Source organism: Trichomonas vaginalis, chromosome I (assembly GCF_026262505.1).
Source record: "Trichomonas vaginalis G3 chromosome I, whole genome shotgun sequence".
NCBI classification, from domain to species: domain Eukaryota; phylum Parabasalia; order Trichomonadida; family Trichomonadidae; genus Trichomonas; species Trichomonas vaginalis.
The window spans coordinates 1,538,939-1,554,446 of NC_067203.1; the positions used below are offsets into that span (position 1 = coordinate 1,538,939).

Genomic DNA, 15,508 nt, shown 5'->3' on the forward strand with positions numbered 1-15,508 from the left:
AGCTAAAACTCGGTAAACAACTCCCCCATGTCTAGCAAATTTAACATTCGTCTCCCATTTTTATATATTTGGTTTAGAATGTTCGAAAATGCGTAATATGGTAATGAATATTAATTGAAAAGAACCTTGAATTAATTCAATCTGATCTCACAAAATATTTTAAATTACAAACTTTGTCGTTTGAATAGATAATTAGTATTAAACTCAAATAACTAGTTTATTTTTGAATAAAAATTATTTGAATCTATTCAATTTTGTGAATTATCCTTCAAAAATCAAGTTTAAATATCTTATTTGCCATATAATTATAAATACAATGAAACATATTCGAAATTGAAAAGAATGACTTTTTCTGTTCTTTCAATCATTCAATTTGAATTTTGCAATATTGGATTTCTCATTAAAAAGCTATTAAAAACAACAAGCAATTTAACTTACATTCAAATTTATTTGTGTTATATTCAATCTTCTCAAAACTTATAATTTTCGGCTATAGCATGATTATATGCTATATAATATAATAAACCTATAATAGTATCATTCTTTCAATTATTTGAAGAGAAAACCGAAACAATCTATTTTCGGTCTATAACAATATTGCCAAAACCCCTATTATAAACAATATTGTACAAATCATATAATATGTTAATATTTAAAAACAAAATTAGAAAATAATTATTATTTATTTTGAATACTTCGTAAATGAATAGAATCAATTAAAAAATATAATGGTCATAATTTTTTTTCTATATACGAGAACGAAAATTAAACTTATTGATTTGCTTCTTTTCTTATTACTAGATCTTTTTAAATAATATTTAATTTTCCGATTCAGGCATTCATCGATAATCTGATATTATAGGAAATGTATCGCTAATTGATTCTATTTATATAACAACATGCGATTTCCCTCTATGATCAACCATGGACAATATTTGCTTGACAACTCCTCCCAAATTTCATTATTACTAGTGTTACATAACCGCTATCAACTATATATTTATTATATTGTATCGTTTAACCTTTTCTGCTAATATTATTCATAATTTCAAAAGAAATATCAATTGATTGAGTTGACTCGTTTTTTATTATATAACCTCATCTACATGAGAATTACAAATAATTTCAATTGATTTCACACCCTAAATATATGATTATCAGTATTGTTTTCGGTGTATTTTTGTTATCAGAAGCTAATTCTTTGTGATATTGCAATACATTTGATGCAATGTATTTTTATATAGAAAACAATATATATTTGCATATCATTTGGTCTAAAAATAAGAAATTTAAGACGAAAACATAAAATTTATTAAAAATTTTAGAAAGAAGTTATTACATATCTATTTACTAAACACAAAATAAAAAAAAATTAACAGCAGCATCTAGAATCTTTTTCATCTAACTCAGATAGTTGCATTGCCGAGTGCTGTCTGTTTCTATTAAGGAGTGGAGTATGCATTCCTCCTCTTTGTGTCATTCTTGTTTCAATATGTTGCATGATCTGCGGCGGAACGCCGAGTTCTGTATAATAAGGTGTTGTATCAGCGCCTCCATCGATTCTAAGTGCCACACCGAAATCATTTGTTAACTTATCTCTGTAGGCTGCGACAAAAGATTCCCAATCCCAGCGATCTTCTTCGCGTATGTTATTTTTGGTCATAATATCATTAAGTATGTCAGTAATGCGTTGGTAAGGTGGTTCGTCTTCGAATTTAAGAGGTTGTAAAATTTCCCAAATATCAGCAAGTTCTGGAGCAATTGGCTGAACGAATTCACGTACATTAAACTGGGCTTTCATCTGTGCAACATCAACGGCATTTGAGACGTTTTTCCATGGTAATCCTGGTGTCAATATATCAAGTACGAAATAGAACCAAGAAATCATATCATCTCTTCGCGATAAGTCATTTTGTAGGTGAGCATTTACTGATGCATATGTTTTAGTTCCACGAAAACCTGTTTTCATTCGTTGTGGAACATGTTGACCTGTTTTTTGATCTTTGAAGATTCTAACAAGTCCAAAATCTAGTAGGCATATTGGAGGACTGTGTGCAATACGAACAAGAACATTTGCTGGTTTAATATCTCGGTGAATGAAGCCAAGATTATGAAGAGATTGAACGGCAAATAAAACATGTCTTGCAGTGCGAATTCCTGTTGAAAGAGAAAATTTCTTTTCTGGTAAACTCTTTAAAATTGATGAAATAGAAGGACCTATCAGTTCCATGACGACATACGACAGATTTTTCGTTTCTCCATAGTCAAACAGCTTTGGGAAGTAGTCAACGCCTTGAATTCTACGTAAAATTTTGTATTCGAAACTTAATGATTTCCTTTCGGACGCGTAGCTTTCGTTTTTAAGCGCATAAATTAATCCTGTTTCAGTATCTCTTGCAGTAAATATATTACCAAATCCACCTTGACCTATTTGAGGGCCAAGCGTGTAGCGACCGATGACATCCCCGGTCTGCATAATTTTCTGGCAAATTCTGGATTAGAAAAAATCTGAACTAACAGAAACCTGCCAAGACTTAGTAAAGGTACATTCGCGAGACTTCCCAATGATGGATTTTCAAATAAATAGGATATTTGGAATCAGTAGGCTCCAAATATGAATAATATGATCTTAAGAAGAGGGATGTTACTTTTCGTGCATGTACGTTTGACAAGATTTCGAAAAACATTTTTCCAGTTCTTTCTATAGGCCCGAACATTTTAAATTTTTTGGTTGATGTCCAAGGCAGAAATTAACCAAACTCATTATGACAAATTGATGGAGATTTTTGCAGGATATGATGATGTCTACAATGCTTTGTACAGGCTGAAAACAAATGACAAAGAAAAATTAAACGCATTATACAAAAAAATCAAACAAAACCTGATTGACTCTTATCATATTTCGCCTGGTGACATTATCAATGAAATATCCCAACTTTCAATTTATAACAACCGCTACATGAAGTCATATTTAGCAATTGCCAAACAAATTGTTGACGAATACCATCTAAATCATGTCAATGAAATCGACGCAGCTTTTGATTATCTTTTCTATAAAGAATACAACATAATATTATATGAAAAGTGGGAAAAAAGTTTTAACGATTTTGAAGATTCTCATTATTCATCTGATATTCACGACAAAAATACAATTTACAGATCTATTATGGATGATGACATAAAGTCATTTATATTTTTTGCAGAAGGAGAAGGATTTAATGAAGATCAAAAAATAGTAAGTCTATTATATCCATTTCCATTTGATGGTATTTCGTTACTTGAATTATGTTGTTATCATGGATCTGTTGATTGTTTTAAAATCTTAGTAACAAAATTTGAATCAAAAATCACTCCAAATTGTCTTAGATATTCGTTTTTGAGTGGAAATAATGACATTGTGTATGAATGCTTGAAAGTGCAAAAACCAGATTTCGAATGCATGAAATGTGCAATTATATCACACAATATTGATTTTGTCTCATTTTTGATGACTGAGTACAACATAAACATTAGTTTAACATTGTGCTATATGTACAATAATCTTCAATCATTTTTAGTTTACTTGGATCAAACAAATGATTTCAACACATGTTTTCTTTATTCCCCCTATTTCCATCTTTCATCACTTTTAGAATATTTTATTTCAAATGGTGCAGATATCAATGCTAAAGACGAAGATGGATCTACCCCTCTTCATTCTGCAGCCGGTTGTAATAGCAAAGAAGCTGCAGAAATTCTTATTTCAAATGGTGCAGATATCAATGCTAAAACTGAAGCCGGATCTCCCCCTCTTCATTTTGCAGCCAGTCGTAATAGCAAAGAAATTGTAGAAATTCTTATTTCAAATGGTACAGATGTCAATGCTAAAAGATCAGATGGATTTACCCCTCTTCATCTAGCATCAACTAATAATTACAAAGAAACTGCAGAAATTCTTATTTCAAATGGTGCAGATATCAATGCTAAAACTGAAGGTGGAATTACCCCTCTTTATCTAGCATCCATTAATGGTAACAAAGAAATTGCAGAAATTCTTATTTCAAATGGTGTAGATGTCAATGCTAAAACGAAATTTAGATCTACCCCTCTTCATCTAGCATCCGGTAAGAATAGCAAAGAACTTGCAGAAATTCTTATTTCAAATGGTGCAGATATCAATGCTAAAACTGAAGCCGGATCTCCCCCTCTTCATTTTGCAGCCAGTCGTAATAGCAAAGAAATTGTAGAAATTCTTATTTCAAATGGTACAGATGTCAATGCTAAAAGATCAGATGGATTTACCCCTCTTCATCTAGCATCAACTAATAATTACAAAGAAATTGCAGAAATTCTTATTTCAAATGGTGTAGATGTCAATGCTAAAACGAAATTTAGATCTACCCCTCTTCATCTAGCATCCGGTAAGAATAGCAAAGAACTTGCAGAAATTCTTATTTCAAATGATGCAGATGTCAATGCTAAAGATGAAGATGGATCTACCCCTCTTCATTATGCATCCATTAATAATTGCAAAGAAACTGCAGAAATTCTTAATTCAAACAAGACAAAATAATTGTTGAAAAATTTTTTTGGAACGTGCGGTTTTTCAGAAAAAAAATTGAATTACCCCCATTCAAATAAAAATATCGTATTTTATCTAATATAAATAGAGATTTATCATTCTTATACAATAAAGTATGTTTTTTTAAAATAAATTATCTATATATGTGAACTTGAATTTCTCATCACATTATTGACAATCCAAAAGATATTCGAATCTAAAGAATAAAAATTCAATTTCCTAAATAGAGTAGATTATCTTTCTATTTCGTTTTTTTTTGGCCAAATGTAATATTGATACAAATATTCAAGAGATTTAATTAGAAATTAATATGAAATCATTAGATAGTTGTTATAACTATAATAATTCTATTATCTGTATATGAAATCTTTATAATTTAGTTTATATCAAATTGTAATTGATATCATTTTAAAGGACAAATGCTTAGATATGGTTTCATACTAGTTTTATACAATTTCATATTGTTCTTGATGACAAATTCGGCATCAGTGTGGTTTCATCCCGAATTTTTTAAAAAGGATTGAAAAATAACAGCCTTGATTATCACATATCCCTATGTTATTATAAATTAGGCGCGAGTGCACAGTTTTTAATTGCACTATTCCAATTTGATTAAAGAATTTCAATGATTGTTATAAGCACGAAACAAATAAGTTTTATTCAATAATATTACAAAACAAACAAATTTTATTAAAATAATATGAAATAGTTAAATAGGTAATCTGTATAAAAATAATGGTCCATATACTCCTATCCAAGCATTCATAAAATCAATTCCGTGATGTTCAATTGGGGTGATATATTCAATTGTTTTACATGGATGTATAAAGAATAATGGAATACCAGTGATAGGATGTATTCTTTCAGAGACTGAATTCATGTCCAATTTCTCAGGCATTATTTTCAAAAGTTCATCATATGTTAATCTATGCCCTGATTCTGTATAAAAATAAGCTGATAAAACTGGAGCTTGAAAGACTTCGTCAACGTCGATGTAATAAGTGACAAATACAGTTTCATCATTTATTTCAACAGGTAAAACTCTCCTTTCATTTGTAGCATAAGTCTTTCCATTGCTCTCTTTCAAAATCCAACCATCTTTAGAAAATGTCTTGACGAAATTCTTGATTTTAGTTTGGAAATCCATTTTTGATTGTCACTTTTTTGAAAGAACTTTGGATATTTTGATAAAACTAAGGTTGCAGACTTGCCAATTCCAAATACATTGTTGATTTTAGTCTGTTATGGCTCTTCATTGTTATCAATATCTAGTAAATTTATGATGGAATTTTTTTTATGGAAAAAAAGTCGTTTTCATGGATGATTTTTCTCATTAGAATCTCATGGAAAATTCGTTTTGTTGATGTTTTAACTTATGAATTAGAATATACTATAGTGATTTTATCTGTGAGCTATATTACAATTAGTTTATATTAAATGGTTTGGACTTTTACTGCATTAAAATTTGTTCATACTCCAATTCTTAGTGAAAAAAAAAATTTGACGAAATGTTTATTTAAAGTGGATTTGGATCATCTATCGGATATGTATTTTAAAACTGCTTACATTTGGATATGAAAAATTCCACATTGTCATAATTATTGTCATAATTTTTTTTCTTTGATGAGAAAAATTTTTTTTTCATTTATGAATAAAAAAGATAACTACAAGTACGATCGCCAAATTCGTCTTTGGGGTGTCGAAGGACAAAAATTGATTGATTCTACAAGTCTTGTTGTATTTGGTTCTTCGATTTTAGCCACTGAATTTCTGAAATCAATGACTCTTCATGCTGTTCACAAAATCTACATCATCGATGATGCCAAGGTTGATCAAACAGATACATTGCAAAACTTCTTCGTTGAGTCAGACACAATTGGCCAAGATCGCGCAGTTGTTACAGCAAATCTTCTTAAAGAGCTTAACAGTGATCCAGAATTCGAGCCAATCATTGATTCCCCAACAAACTACGCCATCCTCAATGATCCAAAGTTCGATTCTTCCTGCTTTATCATCACATATGGTACAATTAAGCCATCAAAGATGAATGAGCTCTCAGAAATTGTCCGCGGGAAGCATATGAGACAAGCCCACTTCGCATGCACCGGATTTTACGGCGGAATCTACTTAGATGGCGGAAGTCATTACGCATTTCAAGGCGGCTCCATGTTCAACCAACAGGACTGGCATCTTGTCCATCCAATCCCAGCCCTCTTGAAATACATCGAAGACAGCAATTACAGTTCCCTTTCTGGCCATGACAAAATACAATATCCATGGATTATTAAGGGCCTTGTCGAGAAACAACGTCTTATTAAGAGAATGGAAGAGCTCGAAAAGACTACAGGAGAAGCTCCAGTCATCACCGCTGACACATTAAAGAAACAATGCGAAATCGATTGCGAATTCGTTGATACTCAAATTCTTTTGAAAGATGTTATTGACAACAGATTGCAGTTCTTCAGAGAACCTAATTACCCTAATTTAACCAAAGCAATTAAACAAAGTGAAAAAATGCCCGATACAGACTTCTGGAAATGTGTCAGAGCCATCAAGAAGTTCAAGGAAGACACAGGAGATTACCCAGTTATCGATACAATTCCTGATTTGGAGTGCAAAAACAAAATTTTCCTTGATATCAAGAAGATTTACAAAGAAAAGTACTTAGAAGACGTCAAGAAGATGAAAGAGTACTTACCAGATGTCGAAGAGTCATTTGTTGCAGATTTTGTCCGCTATTTCTCCAAGATCGCCGGTCATGAGTACAAACCTCTTTCAGAAGTGATCCAAACTGTTTCTCCAAAGCCAGCAATCAATTACCAGGCAGAGTACGTCGAAGTCTGCTTCATTGCTGCACGCGAATTCGCTGAGAAAGAGAACAGAGCTCCACAAGTTGGAGATGAATCAGCTGTTTACGAAATCGCGAAGAAACACCTTCCAAAAGATCACAACTTAGATCCAGAGACAGAGCTGAAGAAGACAGTCGATGAATACGTCAGATTCAACGACAAAGCAGTTCCAAGCGTTGCATCGACAGTTGCAGCATTCACTGCACAGGAAGTGACGAAGATGATCATCAGACAGCAGACTCCTGTCAGATACCCTGCAATCTTCGATTTCATCAGAAACAAGACTAGTGCTAGTGGTGAATATATCGAATAAATTATAATTTTTTTTATATTAATTCTCTCATCATTTTCAATATCAACATGATAAATAAAACAAATCTAGAGATAGTGGAATAATTTTGTATTTCATTCTTTTATCATGTCAATATTAATCTCATTTTGAGATTTATATGTGAGAAAACTAGTGCTAGTGGAGAATGTATCGAATAATTATTTGTATTTCATTCTCTCATCATGTCAATATCAATATGATATATGAAACAAATCTAGTGCTAGTGGAGAATGTATCGAATGATTTTGTATTTCATTCTCTCATCATGTCAATATCAATATGACATATGAAACAAATCTAGTGCTAGTGGAGAATGTATCGAATGATTTTGTATTTCATTCTCTCATCATGTCAATATCAATATGACATATGAAACAAATCTAGTGCTAGTGGAGAATGTATCGAATGATTTTGTATTTCATTCTCTCATCATGTCAATATCAATATGACATATGAAACAAATCTAGTGCTAGTGGAGAATGTATCGAATGATTTTGTATTTCATTCTCTCATCATGTCAATATCAATATGACATATGAAACAAATCTAGTGCTAGTGGAGAATGTATCGAATGATTTTGTATTTCATTCTCTCATCATGTCAATATCAATCTTACTTTGAAGATTTATATGTGAGAAAACTAGTGCTAGTGGAGAATTCATTAATAAATTTTTATCATGCTATGATCCAATACGTATTTAATTCTTATCAGGTGTATTATGTATATACTATTGTTATATCAACCATATACGGTTCTATTTTTATGATTCATCAATAAAAAAAAAATCAATTGCTAAAAGAGAGTAAATTTAAAAAGCATGCTCATCGCATTACAATATCAACCTAGCATGTTGTATCTTAGATTTCATCTGAAATAAAACTTGTGCTAGTGGAAAATATTTCGAATAAATTAGAATTTTTTTTTATTGTAGTGCTATATCAATTTGATATCATGCAATATGCAGATAGGCCTGAAATAAAACTGGTGCTATTGGGAGAATATCAAATAAATGAAAAAAAAAATTAAAATATTAGGTAATTCTAATATTTAATAAAATATTTGTAAACTATGTGTAAAATAATTTATTTTTCCAGATTTAAAAAAATCCAAACTTTTTGCAAAATCCAAAATATTCAAGGTAATTCACAAAAATTTTAAATTGAATTTTTGTTTTTGATATCTTTCTTGGAAAAAAATTATTAAAATCAGAGGTCGAGATTATTATAATCATCTTCAGGGGCCCTCATACAATAAAATTTTTAGTATATATTCTGATTTTTTTATAAATATACATAAGAGATTTTAAATATAATAACAAAATAAACAAAATAAATGCATAGTTCTATTCAATTATTATAGGATAATGGTATTCTAGGATTTCTTCGTTGTATTTCTGATCTATGGGTATTTTTGATAACGATTGATATAATCTTCGTTCAGATTCAATTTGTATATCGTACTGTTCAACAATCGGGCGAGAATATTTGATTATTTGTTCATCAGTCATGATTTTATCATCTGAATACCATTCTTTTTCAAAAATTTTGTCAGCATGTTCAATCAGCGGCCGTAGAAACTTCTGTAACTTCATTACGAATGTAGCATCAGCTTTTGGATAGATACAGACACCAATACATATGGATAGATTTTCTGCATCCATCCTTGTATTTGAATGCTGCGACAATTCTCCCAAAAAGCTTATTATATAAGCTGCACTGCATCTATGTGATTTATCCATACCTATTACAATGCGACGAAGCTCGTTGATAAGATCTTCTTCATTTGCACTCTTTGTTTCGACAATTTGTAGAATTGATTGTATTTGTTGGATAGTAAATAAAGGATCGATCATGCATAAAGTTTGCAACACTTTCTTAAGAACACATGATAGTAATATTGCCGTATCTGATTCGGGGAATTTTCGCATTTTACCACTATCTAGGGATTCATATCTTTCGTCAATTTTGACGTTTTCTACTTTGACTCGAAAAATACCATCTGTTTCGAATCCATTTCTTTCTTTGATAGCAGTGATTAAATCTGAGATAATAAATGGTATGCACCCATCATATTCACTCCATGACTTCGTCAGAAAATGTGGTGATTTAACAGGAAATATGAGGGCTTCACCCATAAATTATTTCAATTGAAACAATTTTTATCTGGAGTATTCAATTTTTACTATCACCGATTTTCAATCTTTCTTCAATGCCATTATTATCCTTTTCAGAATGCTTTTTGATCCTCAAACGCTGGCTTTCAAAACACGATTATCATAAAATCTTCCAAAGAATCTTTGAGAGTTCGGCCACATCATACATAAATCACATAAAGAATTATTGAACATGCCATGTTGCATCTGGAAATCAGGTCAAATGTCCCTTATTCAGATACAAATAAAACAAACACTCCAAAGAAAAGGTATTTTGAGACTTATGTCAATCGTCAAAAAGGAAAACATCTTATGGATACAAAAGGTTTTTGTGATACGCGAACGAGTTAAATTAAATAACTTCACATCATTGATTATAAATGATTTGGAAAATCATGAGATTTCTGAACGTTGCTCATAACTATATGCACATAAAACAATAAATAAATATCATGCTAGATTCCTTCTTTTGTAAAACATAAGTCTTTGAGATCAAACATTTTTCCGAACCGAATTACGAATTTAAATATAAGTAAAATTAGATTACCTATTAGTAACTTATCTCAATGTATAGGAATATTATGATGCCTAATCGATACATTAATTTCGACCTGAATCCAAAAAATATTCCGTATTTTTATTAAATTTTATGAAACATTCTGACTTAACACGGAAATAATAAAAAATATCTTGCTCATCATAGTTTTTTTATGAAAAAATCCTTTCAATAAAGCCAACTATATTTACTTTTCAATAGGCGATCATTCATTGAATTTTTTTGAATAATTGCCAATTTTCACAAATTTCTCCAATGAATCTGAATTGTATTTTTGGTAACCTCTGGGGAGTAATGGCAGGATGGCAGGTACTAGCAGTTATCCTGTGCGGTGGTGGAACAGTTGTTTCCTATACATCTTCAATTTACGGTGAATTTATTCCAATTCTTTCGCTCAGCATTTGCTATTTCATCATTTTCATTACGAACGTGTGGTGGTGGCCCCACTCTGATAGTCCGTGGTGGACTTATTTCCTTGTAGCTCTCTGCTGCCTTGGTGGAGATGTTTCAGGTATTTTCGCATATAACTATACATCACTTGCATCTGCAATGCTTTTAGTCACAACAGTTATCTTTTGGGTTGCCCCTATTGCTTACTTTGTTTTTGGCAGAAAAATTAATTGGAAACAGTTTATGGCGATGATCCTTGGCATTACAGGCGTATCAATGGTTATGGTTGCTCAAGGATTAGCCGGTAGTAAACTCAAAGGAAATCTTTTGGCCTTAACAAGCGCAATTTGTTACGCATTCGCAACAATTTTACAAGAAAAGCTTGTCAAAGATGACAGCATCAGACTCTATCTCATCAGACTTTCTCTTTCTGCGTTACCAATTTCATTAATTTTATGCGGCTCATTAGAATGGAAAACCATTCGTGATTACAAATGGGAAGCTAAATCTATCTCTCTTACACTCGGTTACTCAGTTCTTTTGTCATTATACTACATGTTATCACCAATAATTATGCAATACTCGAATGCAACAGTTATGAACATCTCAATGTTGACATCCAACTTCTATTCGTTAGCAATTGATATATTTTTCTTCGGAACTCATGCAAGCTGGCTTTATTTAGTCGGATTTATGTGCATTCCTGCAGCTGTTTCTATTTTCGTGTTATCAGAGCCAAAGATAATACAACAATATGATCCAAACCCTCTTCTTGTTGAAGAAAATCTTTCAATGAAGAATATTGAGGAACCAGCTCTGACTTGATTGAATTAATATCTAGAAAGAATATTGCAAGCTGGTAATTCAATCTCTCTTTATATTAGGTCGTCAAAAAATTGTACAAATTGAGTACTTTATGACATAAAACCCCCGAAAGTCAATAAGCTTGAAAGACCAAAAAATTTTTAGTGTCAAATTTTTTTTATTTTCCCACTTTTTTTCCAACCTTATATCTTGCCAATCGAATCTCTCGCAACCCCATTCTAATTGCAAGAGATTCGACCAATCCGGCTACATTGCACTTGCAACGTACCAGGAATGACTATATCCTGATCACAGGATCAAGTAACACTGCCTTGTCTAATTCTGACATAGACGCAATTCTCTCAATTCATACTCCAATACTCTTATATTCTTTATTGAATCCTTTGACAAGTCACATCACTTTATATCTTTTTATTATTATTACAGTCCCCGAAAAAAGTGTCGAATGAACAATAGAAACACATAACGTCACCCGGAGTTTACGTGGTATTAGAAATAGAGTAGAATCTATGATATATACCGCATAGAGATGCTACAAAGGAAAATAATATAAGAGTAAAAGTAAAAATCAAATGTTTATCCTAAAGATCTAAATTTACATTTGCCTAAGTTAGTCAGTATAATGAGATGTTTTGAATTGTAGTTACGCTTGTAACAATTCATATTGTTCGATCTCGGGCAATTTTAGGATATGTTTGTAAGCGTATGCTATTGAGATCTGCATATGTCGCTAAGCTTAAATAAGCTTATAAAGTGCGAATTGTAAAAAAAATTGAAAATCTAAAAAAACGATGCGTACATTTAGAATATTTTATTGTATTAACAAAGGTAAAATACTTATACGCGTATATTATGAATATGTAATATGATGCAGAATCTTTTATGGATTCGAACTCGATTTCTGTAGTTTACCTACTTTATAACGCGTAGGGCTTTCACTGTGTAATATAAACATAAAAATAATATTGTCGAATCATCAAGGGATTTTTTTCACATAAAATATCAAAAATTAACATATATATTCTGATGCACAGATCTCTTATTTTCTTCATGTAAGTCCCATATCTTTCAGCACAAGGAAAATATCCAATATTTTTTTCAAAGTAGATTATGCAGAACTAAAACTAATTATAATTGCTTAAAAGTCATACATATATTAGAGTTAAAAGTATACTTCATTATACCAAAAGATATAATCTATATTGCAAGTATTGAACGACTTTGCATGTTAAACATTTTGTCAAGGATTTTTTTTATTTGCCAAAATAACGTACAAACTTCCGTAGTTCTCAAGAACTGCAATTACTAACAACATGATTCACTATAAATTCCACAAAATATACAATCTGCACTATCTTTTAAAGGAACGTAATGTCCCGCAATAATTCACTGTCAAGGTTGCAATCTACGAAATTATTAAAATGTAGATAATGATTTTAAATGTACAGATTTTCTAAATTAATAACATACACATAGGTTAAGCACATGCAATTGATAAAAAAAGAGGTTATTTTCACATTTAAAATTATGATTTATTAATAAGATAAAATTCTTTAAAATACTCGTATAAATCGCTGTGATTCATGCAAGTAGTTCATATAATCTGTTTGTTGGTGCATCATTGATGCAATAAGGTTCGATTTCAATTTCTTCCATATTCCTATCATATCTGCCTAAATTGGTGTGTTTCTGAATTTCTTCGGCTCGTATCATTTGGTCACATAGGGAGTCCGTAAAATCAAAGGCATCCTGTAGAATTTTCAAACTTATTTTTGAGCACTCTGCTTTTAAGCGTTCATCCTCACATATCTCTTCGGGAATATCTCCCCTAGAGCTGAAAAATGAATACCAATGTTTCTTTGGCTTTGGTTTGCTTTCAATATCTCGAATAAATTTTTTGTAGTTGGAAAGCTTTGATATTTCAGTTTGATATATTTCGTATGAAAAAAATATTGTATCTCCGAAAGCTTTACTGAGTTGCGAAAATCTTTGAATAATTTCATTGCTTGGTGTGAATGTTTGTGTGTATGCAAAATAAAGTTAAACAAACACGTCCCACTCATTACATAGCCAGATCATATTTTCTGACAATTTACGAAATTGATCCAAAATGCAAATGCCAAATTTGTTTAAAATTCTCTTATCCTCTCTGAGTTCTGGAAGATGAGTTTGAACAAAATTAACGACGCTTTGAAGAAAATCGGAACTAACAATCTCATTATTAACTTTGAACTCCATTAAAAAGGTGACATTTAAAATTTTGGCAATTTTTAAAAATTTTCCGGCGAAATACATATATCATAGTTTTAGTACCTATAAGGATGTCAATTTGGAATAAAAGTGAGAAAAATCCTAAAATGCTAAAAATGAATTTTCCAAACGTATTTTTTTATCTCATTTTTTTGATTTTGAAAAAAATTTGGAGAGAAGAACTCTTCGTTTTTGAATTTTATCACGATGGTTTTAAAGTATATTAGACACATGTATTGGTATTACTATTTTTGTATATTTTGAGAGAAAATCCCTAAAAAGTGAGAAAATCTAAGACGGTTTGATAAAATATATAAACTATTGAAAATTTGAATTAAACTTCTAATTTGGAAAAAAGAAATTTGGAAAGAAGAAAATTCAAAAATCGAGATTTAGACTCAGCATCAAATGGAGAACAAAATGTTTCTTCATATGAAGGAAAAAAATTTTCTTGTGAAGAAATAGAGTTTTGAAAATTGTATTGTATGTAATGAAATAAACAAATATTAAAATTATTTTTTGATAACAAGAAAATTCCCAATAGAAAATATTTGAGAGAAAGAAAAAAAGAAAATTAAAAAATATTACTCTCCTTTATATTTCATGAGATTTTAAATTTATTCTCATAAAATTGACAATTTTATACGTTTAGATGAAAATAAGTGATTTTGGTTGAAATAGAAATTATTATTTGCTTACAGCTATCAAATAGATTTTTGCTATTTTGATTAAAATTTGTTAATCAAATTAATAAATTTTTTCTAAATATCTTAAATATCTGGATCACTCACATATACAATGAATTGAACGATAAAAATAATACAAACTCAACTAAGTTTTCTGTCTTTCAACTCAAAAAAATTATGCAAATTAAATTAAATTGTTTATTCAAATATAAAACAAAGATGAAGTAATTACAGTTATCATAAACTTTATGAATAACTCTGTAATTGGTTCAGATTTTCGTAAAAATATTTTTATTAATATCGATAAGAATACGTTTACCTACTATCACAACATATCGATAAACAAGAGTAGAGTGATTTTTATCATCGAAACTTTTTAAAAGCTGTAAGCTGGAAGGAAAAATCTTGTTTTTTCTGAGTTAGTTGTAGAACTATTGATGCACGAGTTATCATTGTGATGTAGAAGGATGTCAATGTACTGACTGAAGGATATGAAGTGAATTGAATTTCATTGAATTTCAATTTGATCAAAATTTGTTGAAATGATATGAATGTGTCAACATCTGTATCACTCTCTTTCACTCCTTCCCTATTTTTTCGAGAACGAAGCTATCTCAGCTTTCGCTGAGCGAATTGACACTTTTGATGCCCTAAACGTACATGCTCTCAAATTTATCGAAAAAAATTATACCACCTAAACTAGTATATTCTTATTTTAAATATGATATTATCCTTAGAATCCACACTAGAATATACTTAAATCAACTTTTAAAAAAGTTCGAATCCTGCGCGTCTCACTTTTTAAATTTTCGAAAAGGAAAATTATATTCTCCTAAAATGAAAACAATTTTCCGAATTGACATCCTTAGTACCTATTTTTATTTCCTTTTTCTCCTTTTTATTATTT

General features: G+C 30.5%; 6 protein-coding genes across 6 annotated transcripts, besides 1 other annotated feature; 3 read left to right on the forward strand and 3 right to left on the reverse strand.

Annotated features, from left to right (window-relative positions):
* Positions 1-593: part of a mobile genetic element that runs on past the window's edge.
* A 771-nt stretch (positions 594-1,364) lies between these two features.
* Positions 1,365-2,483, reverse strand: TVAGG3_0909260 (protein kinase protein; the record flags this gene model as incomplete). Its single annotated transcript, XM_001312029.1, has 1 exon — positions 1,373-2,476. One exon carries the CDS (start codon positions 2,474-2,476, stop codon positions 1,373-1,375), a length of 1,104 nt encoding a protein of 367 aa, XP_001312030.1.
* A 207-nt stretch (positions 2,484-2,690) lies between these two features.
* TVAGG3_0909270 (ankyrin repeat and SOCS box-containing protein 4 family) lies at positions 2,691-4,674 on the forward strand (the record flags this gene model as incomplete). Its single annotated transcript, XM_001312028.1, has 1 exon — positions 2,735-4,552. The coding sequence occupies one exon, from the start codon at positions 2,735-2,737 to the stop codon at positions 4,550-4,552; it is 1,818 nt and encodes a 605-aa protein (XP_001312029.1).
* Positions 4,675-5,200: 526 nt separating this feature from the next.
* TVAGG3_0909280 (autophagy ACT C domain family) lies at positions 5,201-5,948 on the reverse strand (the record flags this gene model as incomplete). The annotated part of the gene is made up of 1 exon (XM_001312027.2): positions 5,271-5,708. One exon carries the CDS (start codon positions 5,706-5,708, stop codon positions 5,271-5,273), a length of 438 nt encoding a protein of 145 aa, XP_001312028.1.
* A 240-nt stretch (positions 5,949-6,188) lies between these two features.
* Positions 6,189-7,794, forward strand: TVAGG3_0909290 (APP-BP1 (amyloid precursor protein-binding protein 1) family protein family; the record flags this gene model as incomplete). Its single annotated transcript, XM_001312026.1, has 1 exon — positions 6,209-7,723. The coding sequence occupies one exon, from the start codon at positions 6,209-6,211 to the stop codon at positions 7,721-7,723; it is 1,515 nt and encodes a 504-aa protein (XP_001312027.1).
* Positions 7,795-9,019: 1,225 nt separating this feature from the next.
* On the reverse strand, positions 9,020-9,894 carry TVAGG3_0909300 (Rho GTPase-activating protein 68f family; the record flags this gene model as incomplete). The annotated part of the gene is made up of 1 exon (XM_001312025.1): positions 9,085-9,876. The coding sequence occupies one exon, from the start codon at positions 9,874-9,876 to the stop codon at positions 9,085-9,087; it is 792 nt and encodes a 263-aa protein (XP_001312026.1).
* Positions 9,895-10,565: 671 nt separating this feature from the next.
* Positions 10,566-12,872, forward strand: TVAGG3_0909310 (transmembrane transporter protein; the record flags this gene model as incomplete). The annotated part of the gene is made up of 1 exon (XM_001312024.2): positions 10,706-11,665. One exon carries the CDS (start codon positions 10,706-10,708, stop codon positions 11,663-11,665), a length of 960 nt encoding a protein of 319 aa, XP_001312025.1.
* Between the last annotated feature and the right edge of the window lie 2,636 nt (positions 12,873-15,508).